We start from the raw sequence: 24,743 nt of genomic DNA, 5'->3' as shown, positions 1-24,743 counted from the left end.
TTCTGCTGTCCTTCCCTGAAAGAGGCAGGAAAAATTGTTGTCTCTGGTATGCAGCAGAACACAAGTTCTTGTCTGCAAGAGAGATTGCTTGTTCACTCACTGTATTCATTTTGCCTTTGAAGAGTGTAATCGCCAAAATACCTACTGGACCTTTTAGCCTGGGGCACTGGACAAACTTCCTTATAAGATCCCTGGTCATTATATAAAAGAAACACAGCAACAGCTTTGCATTCCTTTACAAATACAACCCCAGGCCATGCTCTTTCCAGATAAACTGTGCCCCAGTGTCCAGAGCTCCTGTTGTGAAACTGCTGGGGCAGGAATGCTTCCCAAAAAGTGGAATGAAAACCATTCTCAGCTCCAGATATGTTGGGAAGAAGGAACCAAGGGTTTTTAGCATCAGATAAGAACTGCATTGCAATAGTGCGTGGCGACACAGAGACACAGCCCCTTCTCCCTCTCCTGCACAGTCAACCTGCAGAGCTCCACCAACTGACAGCTCGAATCCTCACCTTCTGTCATCTTAAAAAATCACCAGCCTGTTGGGCAAAATTCCTGCACATCCATCTCTATCTTGGATATCTGACAGGTTTTCTGGTTGCCACCAGGCTTTCTGACTGGCTTAGTATTTTGAGAAAGAATCAAAACTTCACAGGAGAGAGACGGAACGGCAGGAGATGGCTATTTTTCCACTGTCTGGGGAAAGAAGACAATGGTCTCTGTCCTCTTTCCTATGTGAAGGAGGAGATCAAAGCTGCTGTTGACATGATCGGTATTGTGGGTAAGGAAGGCAGCATTCAGACAGGCTGGAAGCATCTGTATCTCGTGTGCCTGGTAGCTGAAGTGTCTGCAAGATCTAAGGGAGAAGCTGGTATTTACATGTCTGCGTGTGTGCACCGGTGTGGGAGTAGGGTTTGTATATATTATAAGGAGAAACTGCAGATGGAAACAACCCAGTTTGGTGTCTAAGGCCTGGTTCAAAGCTCATTAAAATCAACAGAAGTCATTCCATTTACTGTGATGGGTTTTGGCTACATCTCTCCTTGCACCGCCCCAACAGGCCTATGAGCTCAGGGCTGCTCCCTGGTACATATCCTCAGTTAAACCCTGGAAGCAATGGGGTTTCCCCTGTTCACCACCGTGGATGTTTTACAGGGAATTGCTGGAGATGCCCCCTCCTCTGATGTTCACACACTGCAGATACTTAAAGGCAAGTGTTGCTCATTCATTACTCCTTGCTCAAGATACCAAGATCCCATTGTTTGATTTGGTTTTGTAAATTGTTGCCACCAGGTTTTTCCATCTTTTGTGTTGCTTTTATCTAAACACACTTGAGCATCATCTCCCTCCCCAGGAGCCAGATTCGAGATAAGAAGAGCTCATCATCTCATCACCTTCCTATACATCCTGGTCTACCACATTTCTACCAGCTCTACCTGAATTGCCTATAAACTGTCTGCAACTAAAGCATACATTTCTGAAAGGCCTTCATGCTGGATTTGCAGACATTAAAAGCTGATTACCACTTTCCTTTAATAGCTGCAGTCTGTACACAGTGATGGTGTGACTTTTTCTCCTTTGGATTTGTCAGGTTTCTGCTGGACTTTCAAGTATAAAGGAGCCCTTTAAGATCATATCATATCCATTTAAGTGTGTTTATAGCCTGTAAACAAGCCACCTCTCTATCTTCTTTTCAGTAAGGTCACAGGTTTATGCTCCTGAAGGCTTTCACTGTAGGGTATTTTATTTCATGCTTTCCATTTTTAATAGCCTTTAAAAATGTAGATGCTGGAACAGGAACAAGCATTGGTGTATCAGTCATAAAGATGCAGGGTTGTTTCCACTCATCACTTCCCCATTTATACAGTCACAGATGGCAAGAGCTTTTTTTGCCACAACATTGAATTAGAGGTCAAAATTGAGCTGCTTCTCCCCTCTGCACCACAAACCCTTGTCAGAAGCATTGCTGTCCGTTCTCCTCCTCCTTGTCCTCCCCTAATACCACCCCAGCACCAAGGCTCTCTGGATGTGTCTCACCCAAGCCTGGACCAGGCTGAACAAACCCATTTAGCTTATCCGTTGTGATAATATCACAAATCAAAGTGGAACAAACAGAAAGTGAAGTGAACCATCAAAGCAGATCGAGATCTGCTAGGGGGGTGCCACAGACAGTAATGTAATGTTCTGCATGAAAGTGCAGGAGATGTGTTTAGGGATAATGTACTTGTATAGATAGAGAATTTTTTTAATTCCAGGGTGTTATCAGATCCGTAAAAATGCTGAATGAGTGGGTCACTGAAGTATCAGTCTACTGCTACACCATGAAGTGGGAGCTATATTCCCTCTCTAACATCTAGACTGTAATTGCACAGCCTCTGCAGATAATTAACTGAGCCTAACCAGACCCTTTTCCCTCCATTAAATCTGTACTACCAGTTCACTCCCAACTACAAAAATTAATTTTCACTCTCAGATCCACACCCCTTTATTATAATAGATAGTGTGAAATTCTCTCCCCAATAATTCGGTGGCAATATTAGGAAGAAAGGAGTTTCAGCCTGTTTGGGTACAAAAGAAAGTCTGTGGGAGACAGAAATTACAAGAATATTCAGTCCCCATGCTGCAAGTTAAAAGCTGATCACATATATATTCATGCATACACATGTAGGAGTAGTCATCTTGCTACTGCCACACATTATGGTCTGGTTTCACCATCCAAGGCGCTTTCTGCATAGTGCTTTCTGCTACAGCAGAGGTAAAACTGCATTGCTTGATCACTGTAACTGCATGTCCAAAACACTGCATATTTGCACAGTGAGCCAGGGCTATTAAAGATGGGCACAATCATGCAGTTCCCTTAATAATCCTGTAGTCTGCTCCAAAAATGGGCCACTCATCTGGGAACAGATGTATAGTGAAAAGTTGAATTTTACTAACACCCGTCCTATACTCTACACCCCAGCATCTCACAGACCTTGTACTGCTTTAACTTTTTGCCCACAGTCCATATTACGTCCCAGGTACGGCGATGCTGCCTGATGTGCTGTTTTTCTTCAGTGCCTTTGTGTGGGACCAGCCTGAGGAGAACCATTAGGCAGGCTGTGGCTGGAGAAGAATAGCCAGGTGGTGGTGAATGTAGAAGAGGGGACACTATGCCAGCTATGGGTGTAGTTTTACCAACAGAAACAAAATAGGCACTGGGCTAAAGCTTCCCATTACCTGGATTCCCAGCAGTCTGTCACCACAGAAAATGGCCTATTTTATAAAATTCAACCTTCCTAACGTAAACAGTTATTCCAGATAATCCGGAAACCTAAGACAGAATGGGAGGGTGTCTGGTTACACAGTACAACCACAAGGAGAAAGGCTCTTGCCAGGAGCAGTTTGCTTGTAGCAGTAAAGGGTTGCTGACTCTTCTCTGAAACAGAGACTTCTTCAGGCCTGCCCACAGGCCACAAGCAGCCCTCTGAGCTGAGGGACTCCTCCTGCCATGGACAAGTAGGATACAAGGGAGGGAAAAAGGGGCAAGCTACCTCTCTAATCAGAGTGAACCTCTCAAGAACTCACCTCCAGTCCTTTTCAGAGCCTGGAAAAGTGGTTTTGATACTTATCACTAACTCTGCAGTAGCGGATGTAGACTTTAAGGCTGTCTCGAGTGCTCCTGTTGCCTGTGCAGTGCATGGTACCTTGTGCAGTCTTCCCTGGTCCCAGTGTGGGCAAAGCACACAGAGAACGTAACATGAAACCAACCACAATTGAACCTATGAAGCTTTAAATCAGATTAAATCAATAAGGAAGCAAAAGAAGTGTAAATACTGTCTTTATTGTGTGAAATTATAAAAGAAGATCTAATGTGAAACCAAACTCCTCACACATGAGAAGCCACAGCAAATGGGTCTTGGTGCAAACCACTGCTGGAATTTGTCGTGGGCTTTGCTTAACCCAGTACTAGAGAGAGTCAGAAAAGTACCTTCTCTAGGATGAATCCTGACAGGACAGAGAGGAAGAGGGTGTCTTCAGGGATAAACCCAGAACTCACTCTGGCCAAAGCAGAAGCTGGCTTGCATTGGAACTGCTTTAACTTTATGTCCATCATCCCCAGATTGTTTTTTCCATCTCCTACAATACTGCATTCAGAAATGGTGGTGCAACCCTTCATAGAAGCTTTTAGAGACAGTCCACCTACACAGGAGAAGAAGTATATGTCATGCATCAGGGGAACCAGCCTCCATAGCTATTCCCTCTCTGGCCAATGAGGTCCCCATTTCAACCCCAAGAACTGCCCATTCCTTATGTCCAGTTGGCTCCAAACCCACCAACCCATTCCCATCTGTTCTCATCCTCTGAATGAATTTGAAGAAGCAGCAAGGCCACCTTGGTTGACTTGAAGTACAGAGGGTTTAGGGTTTGTCTTTTCTTTCTTTCTACTGAATGAAGATTATTTTTTTTAAATCTAAACATTTTAAACTTAAACATTGAAAAGCTTTTAAATAGTTTTCTTTCTCTCATTTAATTTTCTTCGGTTCAAACCTGCCTAGCTTCCTAAAGAAACAAGAGCTTTGTGTCAGTACTCCAGGTGTTCATTGCCTTCTCTCTCTGACGCTCTCATGACATTTGAATGGGATAAATGACTCTCAGCCAAATTTGACACGGGGGTGAGAATTCTCGAAGACATTAAAGGCTGAGCCATTTATTCAGATAACACCATTCTCTAAGGCCTTACAGGATTTAGCCAAACCAACAGAGAAACGCTGCTCACATGCCCAATGAGGGAGAGCCTGAAACTTGAACTTGTCATTTACCAACACTTGATCATCTACCTGAGAAAGTGCTGGGTGCCGAACTCTCCATTCAGATATTCTTGCTTTCATTGCATGCTTTTGCTCACACTGCTCATGTTTCTCTGCTGCATCTACTATGGAGTTCTGCAATATTCTGCTGGACATTCTCATCTCAAATACAAATAACGTATAAAAGTGCTCCATTAGTTCCTCATCTTCCTTTGCACCCTACACTGTTGTTTCCTCTGCACAGCTCATCACACTGCACAGGTCTCCTCTATTTACAGTGGCCAATCAGCAAGTCAAGACAAGTTAGGAACATTGTTTTATTTCCACAATACACTGAATTAATTGCACCACTCTATTTCCATTGCTGTGACTAAGAAAATGCTTGTTTTCCTTCATGTTGTCTGTGTGAAACACCTTATCTATTGCAGGGTTTGGAGAACACATCTATGAAGTGTATGGCAAAAACCTTCAGGCATCATATCATCACCTGGCATTATTATTAACTCAGAGAAACTTCATCCGTAACCATACACAAGATAAATTTTTTTCCAGTCTGCTTCTACAGCAGATGCCACTGCCCTTAGTTTCCACACTATTTTTCCTGCCTGCTGGAGCACAGGTGGGACTGTCATTAAACATAGAAGCCTTTTACCTGTGGCAAGGGAGGAAAGGGGAATGCCCAGGGAGCTTGCTGCATACTTTCCTCTCTCTAATTACAGCTCCTCAAGTGGGAAAAAGATTTCTGCAGGAGAGTGTTATGTGCTGCTGGTGACCCCAGCAATTCAGAGGCTGGAGTTGCCCCACAAGGAAGATCTTTGAGTATGCCAAAGGCTCAGCTGCAGTGTTCATGGGGATGGACCTGTCCCTGGCTCTCTAGGAGCAGAGGCACCACTACAACAAACAGTGTCTTGTTCCCAGAGGCCAACATCACATAATGAGAAAGCTAATGGCTCTGTATTAGTTTCACCTGAATCTCCACTAAATAGGCAACCAGCTTAGATCTGGATTCATCTTCATGCATCCTATCTAGGGCCAGCAGATTTAGGGTCTTGATCAGATTTATTACATGTGCATGTATCAGATTGCTTCAGGAGTCCACTTCTGCTCTTGACCTTAGTTCTGCCATGCTGAGGAATCCCAACAGTTATCCATGTATGCTGAGGAAGGAGGAAGAAAAAACCACCCCATCCCTTTTACTAGCTTTAAACATGTTCCTTTTCAGTTCCGTATCTCTTCCTCCTTTTTTCCTTCATATTTTTTGCCCATTTGTATTTCTCTATGATGCTTCATCTTAGACTGGTTTCACCCATTTAACCAAAAAGACGAAAGACAGCCCCAAATAAAAGGCGGTTACCAGAATTCATTAATCCAGCAAGGTCAATGCACTGGGTTTCCAATCCAGTGCAGTTTACTATTTCGTTACCACACTGAAAGGAGTCCACACTGTAGCAGGCAGGACACTGGTATCCATTGGGCACACTGTCATCTGGTGGCACTGGAAGGAAAGGAATGAGTTGTAATTGGCTTTAAAGGGAAGGAGAGGAATGAGCCACGTGATGGCTTAGCCTGGAATGCCTCACCTCAAGTTGGGGCAGACAGAGAGGGGTTGGGGTGTATGGAAAATGGGAGCTTACATGAGACAGAGATTGTTCGACAGTCATCACCCGTGCAGCAAGCCATATGGCTCCTTGCTTTCACCTTCCCATAGTTCATGGTGATAGGGCCAAGCTGGCAAATGCTGGATGGCAGGCAGGACTTGATGGACGAAGGGATTGCCATTCCCCCTGCAACAAAGTGGAAAGCATCACCAAGTCATTAACCACAAGGTAACTCCCTTCCCCCCCCATTAGTTCCTACAGCTGCAATGGCTAAGCAGCCATCCTGGGGCCTGAGAAGATTCTGGAGACAGCGGAACCACCCCAAAAGCAGCACCAGTGATGCTGGTGATCCACTCAGAGGAACAAGGGTGCCATCACGTCTGAGACACTAGTGAGGAATTTCTCCTTCTCCACGTTGTGCTTAAAGGCAGGAGAGCACAACTTCTCACAGCCAGCAGGCCTTGTTGCAGATGTCCACCTTAGCCAGAATGCCTCAGCCACAGAGCTTATGGGGTGACCCACGTGCCTCTGACCCACAGCCCATGCTTCTTCATGCACAGTCGGCAGAGCACACAGTCTACTACAGCCACAAGCATCCTGACATGCAGAGGAGCTGCCCGCACTAAAGCTGGCATGATATGAGATTAGCTCCTGTCTAAAAGCCACCAGTCATATTACTGAAGCTGGGCAATGACTGAGTCTGTGCCACTAACACAGCCAAGTGTGCTGGTGTGTCAGGGCTCAGCACTCATCTTTGGCTTATCAATCATGGGAACATGGTGATAGCTCCGTCCTGGTGATATCACCAGGCTGCCCCCTTCCCTGTTCGAGGAAGGGAGTCAGATGCAGGCCATTTTCTCCCTCCACCCATGGCCAGTGCATCCTCACTGCTAGATGTCAGCAACCTTGTCTACCCCACAGTTCAGCCTCTCAACCCAATGACTCACCTTAGCCAGAACTAAAAGCCTGTGTCTCTTCCCAGTAGGCTGCCTAGGTCCTCCCATCCACAACTAAGAACCAAGCCCTTCCAGCAGCAAACTGCTGCTCAAGACAGAGAAATAGAGAGCTTTTCCCATCCCAGACCATCCTGATATCTGGGTCTTCTGTTGGTGAAAAGGAACAGCTTATCAAAGGACTCACCACGAGGCCAGTGACAGAAGTGGGGAGACAGACATGTCACCCAGCTCCACTCCAAAAGCCATGCTGGCACACAGCCATAGTGGATGTCTCACCTACCTATCATGACCTCATGCAGAATGATGCCACAGGTATCTTCACCACCAGTACAGGTTTTCATGGGGCCAGAGCAGCTCTTTCCTATGCTGTGACAAACCTCACACTGAAGGGAGGTCCCTGGGGAAAGGAGGAGGACACATTTTTGGGTAGCAATCATGAGGGATTTCACTTCCCCTTTCATCAACATTTTGCTTCAGTATTTTATCAGCATTTTCCAAACTCCTCTTCCCTTTTTTTCACTGTTTCATTACTCAGTTTGTGGGTTCTTTTTTCTTACTTCTATTATTATTTATTCTAGTATGAACTTGAACTTGGGTAAGTGAGAGGAAGCCATTTTGGGACTGCATTTTACATTTCAACCCCCGATACCCAGCCAGCTTCCCTTTTCTCCTATACAATGAAGTTTGCTTGGTTTTCCTGAGGTTGCTAAGGAAAGCAACCCCACAAACCCTTCCATCCTGGCAGACATTCAGGTGTCCCTAAATTCCCAGGCCCCAAATCCTCTCTTTGCAGTGAACAGTGGCACCTACAGGTCTGGGAATCAAGAGCCTGCCAGCAGGTATTGACTGTGCTACATACAAACTGGGGAATGGCATACCTCTGTAGGAATTAGGGGAAACCACTTTACCAACAGCCTGATGGAACATCTTAAGCAGACCAGAATATCAGGCAGTCAGCAGGAAACACTTAGAAAGGAATAAAGTGTTTATCAACAGAGGACAAACAGCACATCTTCCCTGATACACACTCATCGGGACCCAAGAGTCCAGCATGTAGATTAAGAGGTCCAGGGTATGTGTCAGTTCCCTAAACCCAGGTTCCATTTAAGGCACCTTGCAGTGGCTTGACATCTACATGGGGTGGCAGGTATGGCACAAGACCTCAAGACACCAGTGCTCTTCCAGAGCAGCACTGAAGACAGCTGAGATGACATATAATATCTAAAATGTCACGCGCCCCTAGACATGGGCAAAATAAATGAGCCCCTACGTTTGTGGCTGGAGACTCATTCTGTCTGCTTCAGTGTAACCTCAATCACTCCTGTGAATGTCCGAGCTAGATCACTAGTGACCACCGCGGGAGCTTAGGCAGCCAGTTCACATTGTAAATGCCTACATCTTCATCTGCACGTTGGCTCATAGCACCAAAGATCCCCTGAGACTGGTCACTCTTCTGCAATGCAGACCCCCCTGGATTAGGGGTTCCTATGGCTCGAACAACAGGAAGAGCCCCATATGCGGAGCACTCATTCCCAGACCACTTCCATGTCTTGCAGCCCCGCAGGTCACAGCGGAAAACTCACCTGGGTCCAGGAAAGCCAGGAAGAAGCTGAGGCCAAGGGAAACTTTCATGCTGATGGGATGTAAGCACAGGGAGCTGCCAAGTCTTGCTGAACACAGCACTGTGTGCCACAAGGGCTTTATAAACTGGAGGGAAATAGGGTGTTTTGGGGAAGTGGTGTTGGGGGAAGTGCTTTTAAGAATATAGATACTGCAGAGCACTAGCACCAGTGTTTGTTTTTTCATTTAAAGCACAAGTTCTGACTTTTCCTCCACATGAGGAATGCTGTTTGTCTTTCCCTGGTGTAGAGTATGCAGCCTGTGGGGAAAGGCTGTCTTGCCTGAGGTCTATCAGGTACGTCTCCAGTGCAGATTCTGTTTGAACAATATTCAGCCTGTGCCATACATATGATTGACAGAGAAGAAACCATTTGAACAGCCCTGTTGTGGTCTCACCATTAGGCCCAAAGAAGCAAAATGTAGCAAGGGCCAGCCAGGAATTTTCCTCGTGGCTAAGTTTTTGCTGGCTGGTTTCCCATCTCCCTTCCCATCAGACTGTCAGGAGTTTTCACACCCTAAGTACAGCAGCAAAGCAGCGACCTTCCTCTCCAAGCTGGCATGCAGCTTCTGTTTGCAAAAAAAACCTGCCAATGCACACCTTGGAGCCAGCTCAGTCAAGGATTCCTGGGGTTGCATATGTCCAATTTGCAAAGCCCGTCCTCCAGCATGTGGGTTTTGATACAAACACTTGGAAGTTGATAAGAAAGTCTTCTATTGTACCTCTGGCTTTAAATCAAACCAGCCAGCAGGGAGAAAGCATCAATGTGGCTATGAGACAGCCTGGTCACAGCTTAGGTAATGGTATAACAGGTTTGCCATGCACTGACATCTCATGATGAGCTAATGCCAAGCAGCAGTGACCAACTTGCCATTGGCCCAAAGGTTGCCTGCCCAGTGTACAGGTTTTATCAGGACGTGCTGCCTCACTGAAACCGTTCCCTACCCTGAATATAGCCTCTTTATTCCTGCCCTGCCCCAGATCAGACAGAACCAGTTAGTTTATGGTTCTCTGGGACTTTTTGCATTTGCAGCAATGAAGAACTGAAAGGCCCTTGTGCACCTTATCACCTGCAGTATCAGCTCCTTGGGCAAGATATTGCTCCAGGTGGACTTTTTGCTGTGTACCACAGCAGGGGTGCTAGGTTCATCTGGCCTCCAGATTCAAGGGCAACCCAAACAAGACCTCCACAACAGAGGCATGTAGACCACAGATACAGAGGGGTAATGAATCACAAAAATGAGGTGCAAAGATCTTCCCAGGCTCACCCATCCCACTGCCCAGGAGCTCTAGCCTAGGACAAGGGCTGCCTCTGGCGATGTATCACGTAGCAGGGAAATCTGGTCTGCTAGGGAGGGAGTCTCACCCTGGAGCTGATAGGGCTAGGTGTTTGGTGAAGAGCAGAGAGCCTTTCACTGCTGGGGTTTCCTACTGATGTGCAAATGAGCTAAGTGCTGTTCCCAACTCTGCCAAAGGCTTCCTGCAAATCCATAGAGAAAAATCACAGATCTCATTGATGTTTGCTCTGACTTATTTGTATTGATTTTTTCGGTTTCTTTCTCCCACCTTACTATCTGCTTTTCCCATTTGGGACTAACCTCTTCAGAGCAAAAGTGGTCTTATGGCATTTCCAAATACATTGAGTAGTCCAGTGGGACCTCTTCGTAGCTAAGCCCACAACGCTATGAGAATGGAAATCAGTGCAATCACACCAGATAAAAACCAAGGTCGCCCAACATCCATAAATCTGGTATCACAAGAAGACAGGGGAGAATGATATATCATCATCTTTAATTTCTTTTTTAGCTCAGAAATGGTCTCATGCCACCATAGACACATTATAATGAAATCAAACTTCTGACTGCAGACAGTCCAGGACTGAACTTAATTCTTTGTTGGTCTTAAACCTCAGACTGGCCCCAGGCAGGCTGGGGTACTCAGATCAGGGTGATCCTGCCATTTAACCACATGTGGGTCTGCAGATACAGATAGGGAGATGGGTGGATGTGGTTATCTCTGGTGATTTTAATTTCATGCCCTTTCATTTAAGACGATTACTGAAGTGCCTGGGGGATTTTCCCTGAATGACATGACTGCACTAGCCCCACTGAATTCTATTGAACTCACCTGTTTCCCACCTCTTGTGGAGGGAGGGTGTGAAGCTGCAGCCTTTTCATGTGCTTTTTTAGAGATGAAACCAAGCATAGCAAGGAGGAGCCACAATCTGCAGCAATAAGAGTCCTGGAAAATAAGACTTATGAGAAAAGGTGGAAACAATAAAGGTGCTCAGGGAACACCCAGTCATATCACATCTATCTGGAAAGACAAGGGCTGGATAGGAAAAGCCATCACAGGAGGCTTCTATTAGGCATTGGGGGAATTTTCTAACAATGACGTTAATTAAGCTGATTGCCTAGGCAGGTGTGGATCTTCCATCCTGGGTGGCTCGGAAAAACAGGCTAGACAAATACTTATTAGGGAATTATGTGATAGGATCCTGCCCCAGGGCTGAGAGATGGATTAGATGCTCTGTCTCTCAAGATCCTTTCTAAATTGGTTCCTCTATTTTAATTTCATGGTGTACGCAAAGCACCTGTCTTCTGCAGCATGTCCATGTTTCCAGAAGCAGAGGAGGGTGATAATATGACAGTCACAGCCTACAGGAAGGTGAGGCAGAGGCTGGGGATGTCAGAGAAATTTGTGAGGCAAGAAAGGTTAGAAATCCAAACCTGAAAATAGCTTTGGCAGGAAGGTGAGAAGAAGGTGATATGTTCAAAAGAAAGATGTCAGCAAAAGAAAATGCCTGTCTAGCTAAAGCATGGACAAAAGTCATACATGAATTTGTCACACAGCTTTGTGGCAGAAAATGCCAGTGGCTTTCACAGAATCATAAAATCATTTAGGTTGGAGGAGACCCTTAAGATCATCAAGTCCAACTATTAACCTAACACTGCACATCCACCACTAAACCATGTCCTTAAGTGCCATATCTACACAGCTTTTCAATACCTCCAGGGATGGTGACTCAGTTGCTTCCCTGGGCAGCCTGTTCCAATGCTTGACAACCCTTTCCTAATATCTAATCTAAACCTCCCCTTGTGCAACCTGAGGCTGTTTCCTCTTGTCCTAAGAGCCCAAATATAAAGATGCCTAAACACAAAGCATGAAGATACGTGGTTTACATCACAGCTGAAGAACCCAGGTCAGAAAGCTCTGTAAAAAGTAAGAAAAGTGACAAAGGTGAGACAGAGAAAGGAAAATGTAGAAGGGGCTGGGAGTGCACAGCTTGTGTAGGAGATGCTGAGGAAAAGTCTTCTGCAAACCTAACTGGGGTTGAAAAGGAAGGATATGCTCAAGGGATAATGACAGTGACAGCTTTAAGAAAGAAGCGAGATCAGAACTAAGGATAAACCCTCAATGGTGAGATCAGTTAGGGCTGGGCTGAGCATCTTGTTCCTGTGATGAAACACTTGAGAACAAGCCAGGACAGTGTGTGCCTGGGTCGAGAGTGAAGCCGACACAGCACTGGACCCAGGCAAGTGCACTGTGGCTGCCAGCCCTTATCCCTTGCAGTTACTGCAGCTCCAAGGGATGGCAGTACCATGAAAAAGGCTCCCCTTCCAGCAGCTGGGAAGCCAGAGAAGTACTTTCTACAGCAGCAGACAAAAACAAGAACCCAGGCAGGGGACTTGGGGATACAACAGCTCAGCTTGAGGGGCACAGCTCACATTAGCCATCTAAATCCAATTAATGTGTCTCACTAAATGCTTCCTTTGCATATAATCTGGTCTGCAGACCCCCTTTGAGGAACTGGTCATATTTATCTGAGATTCACTAGGGAACATGAACTCTAGGAAACCACATGTGACTCAGAAAGCTCCAACACTGAATTAGCTGAGGCTATCAGAGTAGTATAGAGACAGGAGTATCACACATGTTTGCTCTGTTCTTTCTCAGGCTTCGGCTTACAACCACTGTTTTGGGGGTTTTTGGGGGGTTGTTGGTTTGGTTGGTGTTTTTTTTTCCTCAGGCTCTTACCTCTAGCAAAGCATGGGTACTTCAGCCTGCAGCCTGTTCTGGGGAGGAACATCTCTTAGGTAAGGTCAGCCATCCACCAGCTGCCACAGCAGCTCAATGGGGTTGGGGTGGCTGGAGAGGAGCAGAGCATCCCCCATTGTGTGGGCAGCCACTTCTTGTAGCTGAGCAGAGAGGGGGGTCAGGTGAGGCTCAAATCAAAGCAGAGACCTGAAGAAGGATAGGTCACGTGCATGTTCCAGGTCATGGATGATATAGTCAGATGCTGTCACTGTGTCAGGCTGAAGCCCTGTGCACAAGGTCCTTGCATGGCCTGGGAGCTCAGCTGCATCCAGAGGGTCACCCAGGCTGGTGGCAGCAACAGAACTGTCCCTCACTCTATCCACAACACCAGGACACAGCTCCAAACTGGGAATTAGGGGCCATCGTGCCCATAATAGCCATCTTTAACCCCAGTGTGCTTCTTTTTCTTCTTTTGTTAGAGGACAGTCCTGACTCTTAAGCCTCGGTAGGGTAACATTTGAGCTACACTAACATGGGGCTGCCTGTGGCTGCAGGACCTCACATGACCCCAGCAGCTCTAACACCACCAGTAAGAGAGGCAAGTCTAACAGTGTCCCAAAAGCCCAGGCACGGCTTCTGTGGGAGTAATGGAGCAAAGGTATCTCCCTTCACCTATGGTGCAAGAGGATAGAGCCACAACATGTTGGGACATTTCAACAGTGAAGTCATGCACTTCACAGTCATCCAAAGCTATAGAAGAAGCATCAAACCCACCCATTTTCTGAGCTGATTCCTTACTCTACAGAACAGAGATTAGCAAAACCTGCCAATCTGATTAACCAGCCAAGGAAACATAAGACAGCAAACCTAACCCCACCATATAGGGATTAGTACATCTGTCCTAAAGGGTAAGAGCAGGAAGAGTCTCACTGCTTGCTGGCTACAGACTGAAGAAGCTTTTGATAGTCATTTGTCTCAGCTGTGACTGCACAAATTAATAAACCAGGTGGTGGGAGGTCAGTATAGATTTAATTGCCAGTCCTGATTAGGATCTTCCCAACAGCCCACAAGGCATTCCCTCAGCTGTGTCTCCCCTGCAGCACTTCACCACCTAACCACGGGCCAGAGAGGGAAGGGATTTATTGTGTCTCCCCACCTATTGCTGATTTGGGCTCAGTGCTTGAAACAGCATCTTGGGAGCGAGGGCTGATGGCACTCAGTTCAAAGGAGCAAAGCCATCCCTGCTGCCTGCATGGGAGCTCACAGTCCTAAGGGTTTGTCAGCAAGGAAATTGCCTGGAAGAGCAGTGTGCCTGTAATAGGGTGCTAATTGACACATTAATTTCCCATGATGACTCCTCCATGCATAGTGTGTGGTCATTTTGAAAGTGACACTGCTGTTGCTAATGCAGCACCAGCAATGCAGCAAGGGGGAACGACACCGCAAAAATGGAGCTCAGGCAGAGCTTCATGGGGGGCTGTCATAGCAATGGTTTTCCTCAGGGTAAAGGGAGTCTCCAACAGCACGGTGCCACTGCTGGCTCTGAGGTTGGCTACACTGATCCCCGTCCTTGCTCCCATCCCCAGCCATGGGCTCCCTCCTACCTCCAGCCAGCGCCAGACCTGCCCTGCCTGAAAACAACCTTAAGGGGTGATTTTCCAGCCAGGTCAGTCCCTCAAGGAGAGAACTGTCAACAAAGGATTTGGGAACCAGGGAAGAGAAGTTGAAGTCTGGAAATAATATAAAAGTAAAAACATAAAACTGCTCCTTAAATGTTTTCTTTTGTGGCTAAAAAAGATGGTATTCAACATATTATTGCACATGTGTGCAACACCATAGTGAAAATACACATAATCAAATTACTATTATCAAATTATGTAACTTCATTTTTCAAGAGATAAGACATTTGAAGGGACATTTTATTTTACCTTTGATCTTACCCCATTTATGGCAACAATGACATTAACACTGATGAATTCTTCGTACCCTGGCCAGCATGTACCTTTTCAGTTGAAATAATTGCCAAGGAATTCAGCTCCTTTTCAGGCACCTTGGAGTGAAGATATATTTGCATACATGTTAGCATGTCGAACAATCTCTTTTTTCTGGCATTAGTGATCAGCAACGTCATCTTCAAGCAATCAGGAAAAGAGCAACTACTTAATCTACTGGTGGATGATGTAGAAATAAAGTCCTTATTAGATATTCACAGTCCTTATTTGTATTTCAAACTCCACTTCAATGATTTGCTCTAACACGTGACTATAGTTAACATTTGCCAGCAGCAGAGTTTGTTTGCTAAGAGAGTTCCAGGCTGGCAGCTGAGGCAGACCAAGTTTACCAGCTGAGGCAGGCCCATTAAGAGAAAGCCAATGATGCCTTGGGCTGGTGTCAACAGACAATGAATGTGTAAGAAGAGGGTCAGTCTTTTAATACAATATTAATATCCATGCATTTTAATGGCAGAGGTTAGGATCCTCAAAATGGAACAGCAATTCAATGTTTCAGGGACTACTTCTAAGTGGACACTCAAGTAATCTGTGTATGCTCTTGTCCCTTGGAGAACCGGACTGACCTCAGGTCTCTGGTAATCTGACTTAATGTGCCTGAAAGTCTCTGTTTCTTCTAAATGGCCCTCTGGCTTGCTGCTTTCTATAAAATAGCCTTCACTTCCATACCGCTGAAGCCTGGGATTGGTGATGAAGCTCCCAAGTCCTGGCAGGCACAAGTGGTTGCCTTTTGTGTCACACTGGAATTTGTGAAGGGAGCAATGAAGAGAACAGGTATTTATAAGCTTCCTTTGTGGGCAAAAAAAAGGGAGCCAGCCAAAACCAACCTGGAGATGAGGCGTCCATGGATTGCAGGTGCTAGGCTGATCTGGGGGATTTTGGAGGACGAAGATTTATTCAGCCCTTTACTCACCCACTCCTTCCCTCCGGCTATCCACTGCTCCCATCTGGGCACCTTGGGCACAGGAAGCCTTCTTAAAACAGACTACAAGATTCTTGGAAACAGGAGATGTGTAATGGCTAAAGGGATTCATTTTTGCCCTTGATTACATTTATTCTTAAAAACATGATGTTATCACTTTCCCACCCTCTCTTCCAATTCAGTCAATTACTAACCAAGTCCCACCGGCAGGAAACAAGATCTTATCATGAAAAGTAGTAGTCACGGCTGAGTAAGACCTGCCTTTGAAATGGGCAGATGCAGCCATATCAGAAAAATTAAAAATAAATGTGTTATCAATGGGCCCAAGACAAAAGGCTAGGCTGTGGCTATAAACCCTCCCAATGGTGTGAAGTATTTGCATGCAGGTATTTCTTTGAACCACCACACAGATGCAGCAGCTCTGTTTATGCTGGAGGTCTTTGAAGCCTGAAGATCCAGACAAATTCATTTACTAGCTTTTCTTAAATTGAAAATTAATTCTTAAATTGAAAATTAATTCTTAAATTGATCTTGAACTGGCTGAACCCTCACTAGAATTTTTGGCATCCCATCTCTGAGATGTGTGACCTCATTCCGTTAATGCCATTCTCTTCTGTCACTGGATTTTCTGTTGCAAAAGTGCACATCATTTCTAATGATCCCAGGTGGTGTATGTCTATCAGTGCCAGCTTCTGCTTCCTCTTTCCAGTCCCTTATTGTGAAGCATGACACATTGCATAAGGAAGAGCCTGGAAAGCCATGCCCTGCAGCACCAAGAGACATGTTCCCAGCTTTCCAATTGTTGCTCATCTTTCCCATCACTTTCTAGTCCAACATTATTCATTGTGTGATAAGCATCATAAAATAAAGGTGCTCCGGATTAGTGTGTCACACAGCACTAAGAAGAACATGTTTGCTCAAAACCTGCATTGGTTTGGGCAGATTTTCTTGTCAACTGTCACTTTCAGAAAGCAGAAGTTGTTGTTTTGTTTGCCTGGTTGTTTTTAAGAGCTGAAGAAACCATATTCATTGTTCTTGCATTTTCTTATGCATTCATGAGGAAATGCATCCATTGCCCAAGGTAGGGTGGGCCTCCAGGCAAAACAACTGTTTGAAAAGCTGTAATACTGTGGGATGTTCAAATATTACAGCAAACATCAGATAAATACCCAGAAACAGCAAACAATGAATGGCGGGGAAGAGACCCAGCAAACATCCACAGTACCCAGCATGGAGACACCTGCCATAGCTCAGCACAAGCTGGTACAGCACTGTGTGGAGACGCCAGTTCAGGACCTGCAAGCATGTTAGGTGTGGGGGTGCTGTGCTGATCTCCAGGTTCCAGAGCAAAGGGTGCTGCCCAGCACCACACGCAGGTGCTCACACAGCAGCTTCCCATCTGGTTACACCAGAGATCAGGCAGTCAGAAACCAGTGGCAGCTGCTGGTGCCAGTGTCCAGAGTCATGTGTGAAAACACTTTGTCATTGTTTGCCCTCAACTAGGCAGACTGGAAAGAACCAGGGGGAAGCAATGAGCAGAAAAAGGTGAGTAACCTTGCAAGAGACGAACTCTTCCATGGGTGTCATGCTCCTACCTACTCACCCAAAAGGATGTGAACCAGAGTTTCTCACCCCCTAACAAGTACCCTGGTTGTGGAGATAAAAACCATGCTGGCAAGGAGCTCTCTTCAGGATAATATATGATAATAAATGCATTTTCACACACAGACTTTTGCTTTGCTACACCAACTAAAAAGCAACTGGTTTCAGCAAGTCGGGAAACTAGGCTACAAGTTGTCTTGGGGTCTTTTGCAAACCACTCGTTTACATGAAACCAAAGTTTTACAACAAGAATATGTCCCAATAAAAAGTTTCTTAATGTATCAGTGACAGAGATGCAAACAAAATCCCCCCAAACATGGTCTTTGATCGGTCTGTCCAGCATCTTCAAACCTGGAATATTATAAATATACCTGATAGGGGTGATATAATGATAAATGGATGGGGTTTGTGTGTCTTTTAGGCCTCAAGGAATCATCTGGCAAACCACAAGATTTTAATGCACCTGCCCCAGAGATATTAGGTTTTATGGAAACAGATTAAAAGAATTTTAATTAACAACTTAATCATGCAGTATAGTAAGTAAACAAAAAATAATGCCATACAGATAAGACATGGGAAATTCCAGTGCTAGTGATATGAAATGTATGGAAATGATAATTAGGTGGCTACAGAATGAAAATAAAAACAAATGTGAGAGAAGAATGGCAGATAAGTAAGACAGGGGTTATAAGATTATTAAAGGGCTAAGGCAATTCCATATTATAGCAAAATGCCCTCCCTAACATAACTTTTTTCAAGAAAGTTTTTGTTATCTTCACATTTTAACTTTTGCATTAATATAGAGTGAAAGAAAGGAATAAAACTGGGATCCAGATCTCTGCATTGTTTTAAATCAGTTCTTTAAGTTCTTAAAAATTTCTATATAAAGTCATCATATAAAACCATCTCATTTTATCTCAGTTTGAGGAAAGCCAAAATTACATTCTTTACTTACATGGCTGACACAAAACAAAACTGTGGCATGCTGGTGCTGCCTCCTGGGAAAGGCTGTAGGGCATATTTTGGGGCTACAGGAGGGAACATATTGCCAGGAAGAACCTTATGAGACTATGGGAGCAATATTCCTCATCTCCATGACAGGACATTCTCAAAGTCATGACCCCAGGGAAGACCTGCTGACAACGCGCAGACGTCCCATGTCTCTTGAGCCATGCCTGGATGAGAGCAAGCCAATAATGCAACTAGTGGAAAGACTGCTTTTTCTATTCTTTCTCTTCATTAACAAAACTGAGGAAACTAGGAAGAAATGTCTTTCAGATGTAGAGAGATATTAAGTTTTACTTCAAATGCATGTTTTAACACTTTGTCCTTTTTTAAGTTTTGACCAACTGTGAAGGGAGACAGTTCTTTCTTAAAATAGGCTCCAAAACATTGCCTTCTCAGCTGTCCTGTCTGATGCTACTCCAGCATACACCAGCTCTACGTTTTTTCATGAATGGGAAACACAATTCTCCCATGGGACTTCTACCTGATGCCCATGACAACTCATGTGCTGGAAAGTCTGCAGCAAGCTGTGGGGAGCTCTGAGCAAGTGGTCAGAAAAGCAGAATATATTGGGATTTCTACAGCTCCTGGAGAAGCCCCCTCAGTGGTAAGGCAGACCCCATCCAGGTCTGTCTCCTAATGACATGTAACCAAACCTTAAAATTGTGTAGAGCAAAGGCAAATGAGGAAAAAGACAATGAAGAAGGTTCAGATTCTGTCTTCAGCTTGGAGATACAGACAGTTGAGAGAAAGGAGTTACATATCCTGGGCAAAGGATATTGGTGTATTTTCCCTTGCAAAAGGAAATGTTCACTGGAGGAAAAGATGAGCTTCAACATGGAAGTCACACACACCTCACAGGATGATAGCACTTTGGGAGCTGTGGGCATGGACAGTGTTAGAAATTATCATCATGACCCTTTTGCTGGGCAGTTCATGAAACAGGATTGGTGAAGACCAGCCAAAGACAGGCCATTGAGTGGCCCAACACTGCAGATGCAGTAATTGAGCTTGTGCTGTGGGGGACAGCTCAGATCATCAGGCCATGGAGCAATTTCTGAGGACTTGTCTCTGATTAGACTGAACACTAAGAAATGCTTCTTCTCTCATTCCCACTTGTCTGCCTGACTCAGACACAGGAGGTCAATTTAATACAAGTGGGCAAAAAGCTCAGAAAACGTTGCCATGAAACACCACTACTTTGTGATCTGTTAATTACGGGCGCATCTGCGCTTTGAAGGAGTAGTCTGAATACAGTTGCATCCTAGAAAAGAGTATGACATCAGTGGTGAAAAATTCACACATGCAGCTCCATGTGCAGAGGCAAAAAGGATGCAAAGATGAAAGCAAAGATGAAGCCAGAGGTCTTCCTGTCAGACCTCCCAAGACCAAATGGAGAAATAGATGAAGCATAGGCTCTGCACACCCCAGCAATGAGACTTGGACTCCCAAACCATGTCAGTTTTGGGGCTGAAGATCAAGGGAGGTTGCTCGGTTTTGGGGACAGCACAGTGGTGGAGATGGTATGGGAACTCGAACAGAGTCTTTGAGATAGGGCTTAAATGTTGGTATCTTTACATGCTCCCTTCAAGATGCTGTGCTAAGCTGCTGTTATGGGTTTGCTGTAGTTCATGTGCCAGCTCTGACAGCGACATGAGGATTCTTCAGATGCTGCAGGGTATTTCAAATGGCACCCAGATGCATGAGTCTTAGCCTGCAAGCTGAATCCCATCTGAGGAGCCTGTACATTGCATCACAGAATCACAGAATCACAGAACCACAGAATCACAGAATGGTAGGGTTTGGAAGGGACCTCTGGAGATCATCTCATCCAAATCCTCTGCTTGAGCAGGGACACCCAGAGCATGGGGCACAGGACTGTGTCCAGGTGGGGTTTTGAATGTCTCCAGGGAAGGGACTCCACAACCTCCCTGGGCAGCCTGTGCCCCTGCTCTGGCACCCACACAGGAAAGAAGTTTTTCCTCATGTTTAAGTGGAACTTCCCATCTTCCAACTTGTGCCCATTGCCCCTTGGCCTGTCGCTGGGCACCACTGAAAAGAGTCCAGCCCCATCCTCCTGACACCCACCCTTCAGATATTTATAAGCATTGATAAGATCCTCCCTCAGTCTTCTCTTCTCCAGGCGGGACAAACACAGGTGTCTCAGCCTTTCCTCATAAGAGAGATGCTCCAGGGCCCTCATCATCTTCGTAGCTCTCCGCTGGACTCTCTCCAGTAGTTCCCTGTCTTTCTTGAACTGGCGAGCCCAGAACTGGACACAGTACTCCAGATGTGGTCTCTCTAGGGCGGACTAGTGGGGGAGGATAACCTCCCATGGCCTGCTGGCCACACTCCTTTTAATGCACCCCAGGATATTGTTGGCTTTGTTGGCCACAAGGGCACGGTGCTGGCTCATGGTCACCTTGCTGCCCACCAGCACTCCCAGGTCCTTATCAACAGAGATGTTTTCCAGCAGGTCACCCCCAACCTGTCCTGGTGCCTGGGGTTGTTCCTTCCCAGGTGCAGGACCTTGCACTTGCTCTTGTTTAATTTCATGAGGTTCCCCTTGGCCCAGCTCTCCAGCCTGTCCAGGACTCACTGGATGGCAGCACAGCCTTCTGGTGTATCAGCCACTCCTCCCAGCTTGGTATCGTCAGCAAAGCTGCTGAGGTTACACTCTGTCCCTTCGTTCAGGTCATTGATGGATATGTTGAACTGGAATAGACCCAGCACAGACCCCTGGGGAACACCACTAGTTACGGGCCTCCAATCAGACCCTGCTCCATTGACCACGACACTCTGAGCTCTGCTGTTTAGCCAGTTCTCTATCCACCTCACTGTCCACTCATCCAACCCATTCTTCCTTAGCTTGTCTATGAGGATGCTATGGGAAACTTACTGAAGTCAAGATAGACAACATCCCCTGCTCTCCCTTTGTCAACCCAGCTAGTCATGTTATCCCTGGAGGCCTTATAATATCCATACTGGGTGGTCCAAAGTTATTAAACCCACAGATCCACAAGATGTTATGATAGTGCTTTGCCTTGCACAGTTCCTAGGGAAATATAACTGCAACAAGATCCAATTAAGCCAGCACTGTGTGTATGCACAGAAAAAGGCAACACCAGGCCCTAAATGATTTAGTGAAGAGACCTGAACACAGAGCTAGGTGACTTGCTCATGTTATGCTCTCACAGACAGCATAACTGCCCTGCCAAAAGCGATACTGCAGAGGACCTGCTGCCTGTACTTAGATCATTCAACCCCCATGACAATCCCATTTCAGTGACAACCCTTGTGGCAGGTTAGAGACAAGAAGTCTCTCCTGTTCTGAAAGCAATGCGCAAGTGAGGCAAGACACATGGTGTCATGCTACGGTTGATCCAGCTAATCTGATCTAAACACAACTCTTGTTATACTGCCTGTTGCCAAGGGAATAGTTTTTATGTTCCACAAGAGTTTGCATCTGACCTGCTATTTATAGACCAGGTGGAAAATAGCTGTGGGAATAGAGGTATTGACCTGTCTTTTGTATGCACCAAGGAGTAAATATTTCCTGCCATACTGGCCTGTCAGAGCTGAGTTGCTCTTGAGGATGGAGCTGGGTAAGCAGGATGCTAGTGCCTTCTCCATATGCATCCAAGGGTTCAAGAGGGCTCCTAGTACCAGAAAAAGAATCTGTAGCCACACAAAGCAAAGTTCTGGCACAGCAGATGTTGACAGTAGTGGCAGAAATGTATTCCAAGGATTACCTCTGACCTGGCAGGGTTTGTTCTGGATCAGAGCCAGCACAGTCTGTACTATGCTGTCTCTAGCTCAAATCAGATATCATCTGACTGAACTAAGCCCATATAGTATCTCACCATGCCAGTTAAGCCAAGATCTCTTCTTCCTTCTCCCATATTGTCTGCTCTGTGTGTCCTCCTCTTTCTTCTTCCACTTCCTCCTCCTTACCCCTTCTGCCATTGCCACTGCTCTTGTGCTCCCCTGGCAAGGCAGTTCCAGAAATGGATCCATCTAACACTCACCCAGTAATTAAGAGGGACTATGGTCAGGCCATGTGGCCAAGTTGGCAGGGACAGAGAGGACAAGGTGGCAGCAGCCCATGTTTGGCTTGGCTGGTGTTGGCAGGCACACACTAACTCTGTCTTCAATCTGGTGTGTATGCTTGGTCAGGCATGTGTGAAAACATACCTGCTGCCTAAAGTCTGTATTATGTATCCTGGCTAATTGAATTTAAATTTATTCAGGACTCAAACCTGTTTTGGTTCAAATCCTTGTTGTGACATGACCCAGCAGCATGCAGACCTGGTACTGAGAGTTACGGAAGTACAAGTCCCATCTCCCTCACTCATGTAGTTCCTGGCTCTTTTGCTGGAATATTTTGCATGGTCCCAGGTTCATCTTTTGGGATGGTGGCACACCTCCATCATGGACAGAACAACTGAGTGGCCCTCCTGCAAGAGAAGCTAAGAAATTAGTTGCTCATCACATGGGGCTGAACTGAGGTCATTCAATACTTGGAAACTCAAACATGTCATAGACTCTTATGACATCCCCATTCCAGGAATAAACTAGTGATTTTGATTTCATAGACCTTCCTGTTTCCTGTGCTGCCCAGAATTTGCCTTCCTATACATTCAAAGCTAAGAATATGATACTTAAGCTTGTCACCAATAACACAATGTGCACAAAACAAGAGATTCCCCTCCTCTGCTGGACTGATGTTCATAATAAGAGGAAAAAGTCTCTTCCTTCTTTTGCTCCCCACCCTGGAACCGTAGTGTCACAGCCAAAGGAAATTGCTTCTTGCTTTTGCAGACTGTAAAGGAATAAACCACAACCCTCTGCAGACAGAGGAACTGGATTCTGTGAAGGAGGATGGAGAAAATCCGCATAAAACCAAAGCCAGGATTAAAACACAGAAATCCTGGACAATAGGCCAGTGCCTACTGATCCACAGCATCTTTGGCCCCAAAGGAAATGGCTGTCTAATTAATGTGGCTAGAAGGGACGTGTGTTCATGGCTCATATGTGCTGTCTGCCAAGGTTACAGCTGGCAAGAGCACACTTTGCCAAGAGCAGCATGCTGGCAAAGCCCTGCATTTTCCATAGCCTGGAAGCACATATCTCTCCTTATTTCAGAGATACCTTCCACCACTAGTGGGCGGCTCCTGCCATTTTGAGAGCCACCTCCCAGGCACACTAACCCCTCCAGAGTAAGCATCTGCTTCCACTACAATAAGGAGCTGAATCCCTTACACAAAATTTAACAAGGCCTCAAAGCCAGAGATGCGTTTGTCCCCATTTGAGCCTGGAGCATGGATGCAAGACTCAACCAGCCCAGAACTTTAACAAGGCATCACAAAGATGAATCATTACTACCAAGTTATGTGATTACTTAACATTCTGTATGCATAACCGGATGAAACAAGCTCTCTCCCCGCTCTTCTTTCTCCTTCGTCCAATCTCCCAAATTATCTTCATCTATTGAAGCCAAGATCTTTTCAGTACCTCCAGCTTGCCAGGGAGAGCTGCCCCAGCTTGCTAGCTGAATAACAAAACACCCTCCAAATAAGACTCTGACTCAGAAATCACTTAAGTGAGAATATCCCTGAAGTGCATAACAAGGAAAGCATGGTTGGATGAGTAATTGATTCAATTTGGATTGAAATGGAAAAATCTTTTTGGGTCCTACTCTCCGTTTTCTCCTCCTGTAGTTACACAGAGTGCAGCAGGTCTGCTCTTGAGGCTCAGAGGTGAGCTGAAGGCTGTGGGCTAACCTTCCTGCAGCGGTTGACTGGCTCAGGGTTACCACCTGTGATTCAGAAGCAGCTATTCTTTTGTTGTTAACAGAGAACTGGGAAAGGAAACCCAAGGGCTGCATGGGTGGAAAGGAGGTAGCTCTTCTGCTTGAGGGCTTATCTGAAGGGGCATTTTGCAGTGGGATGATGTTCAGACTTTCAGGACTTGACTATGAGCTTTAAAGTTGGGAATAACCCCAAGGCACAGCTTAGACATGACTTTTGGAAAGAAGAGGGTGTTCCCGTCAACTGAGGAAAGGAATAACCAACAGGAAGCCAGCTCCTTCACAAGGGAGAAAATGGGAGGATGTCAGCACTGCAAGAAAGTTGAGGAGATCTCCAATTTTCTATTCAGTGGGGGAACTGTTGTGGTACAGTTCTTCACACCAAAGATAAGAGAA

The 24,743-nt window shown here is 45.7% G+C and overlaps 1 protein-coding gene across 1 annotated transcript; it reads right to left on the bottom strand.

Annotated features, from left to right (window-relative positions):
- Positions 1-3,804: 3,804 nt before the first annotated feature.
- On the bottom strand, positions 3,805-9,045 carry LOC142050390 (phospholipase A2 inhibitor gamma subunit B-like). Its single transcript, XM_075079027.1, has 5 exons — positions 8,928-9,045; positions 7,625-7,741; positions 6,425-6,574; positions 6,145-6,285; positions 3,805-4,182 (listed from the first exon to the last, which is right to left on the bottom strand). The coding sequence occupies exons 1-5, from the start codon at positions 8,974-8,976 to the stop codon at positions 3,959-3,961; spliced, it is 681 nt and encodes a 226-aa protein (XP_074935128.1). The 5' UTR covers positions 8,977-9,045; the 3' UTR covers positions 3,805-3,958.
- Positions 9,046-24,743: the final 15,698 nt, after the last annotated feature.

This window comes from Phalacrocorax aristotelis, chromosome Z (genome assembly GCF_949628215.1).
Source record: "Phalacrocorax aristotelis chromosome Z, bGulAri2.1, whole genome shotgun sequence".
NCBI lineage: Eukaryota > Metazoa > Chordata > Aves > Suliformes > Phalacrocoracidae > Phalacrocorax > Phalacrocorax aristotelis.
The sequence above is the reverse complement of the archived record's forward strand: the minus strand, read 5'-3'. Positions and strand labels throughout refer to the sequence as shown.

Coding starts and splice junctions, on each gene's coding strand:
- LOC142050390 (XM_075079027.1), bottom strand. CDS start 8,976: ATGAAAGTTTCCCTTGGCCTCAGCTTCTTCCTGGCTTTCCTGGACCCA. Junction 6,575..7,624: donor TCTGCATGAGGTCATGATAG/GTAGGTGAGACA, acceptor ACTTTGTTGCAG/GGGGAATGGCAATCCCTTCG. Junction 4,183..6,144: donor TGCTGGATTAATGAATTCTG/GTAACCGCCTTT, acceptor TCTCCTGTGTAG/GTGGACTGTCTCTAAAAGCT.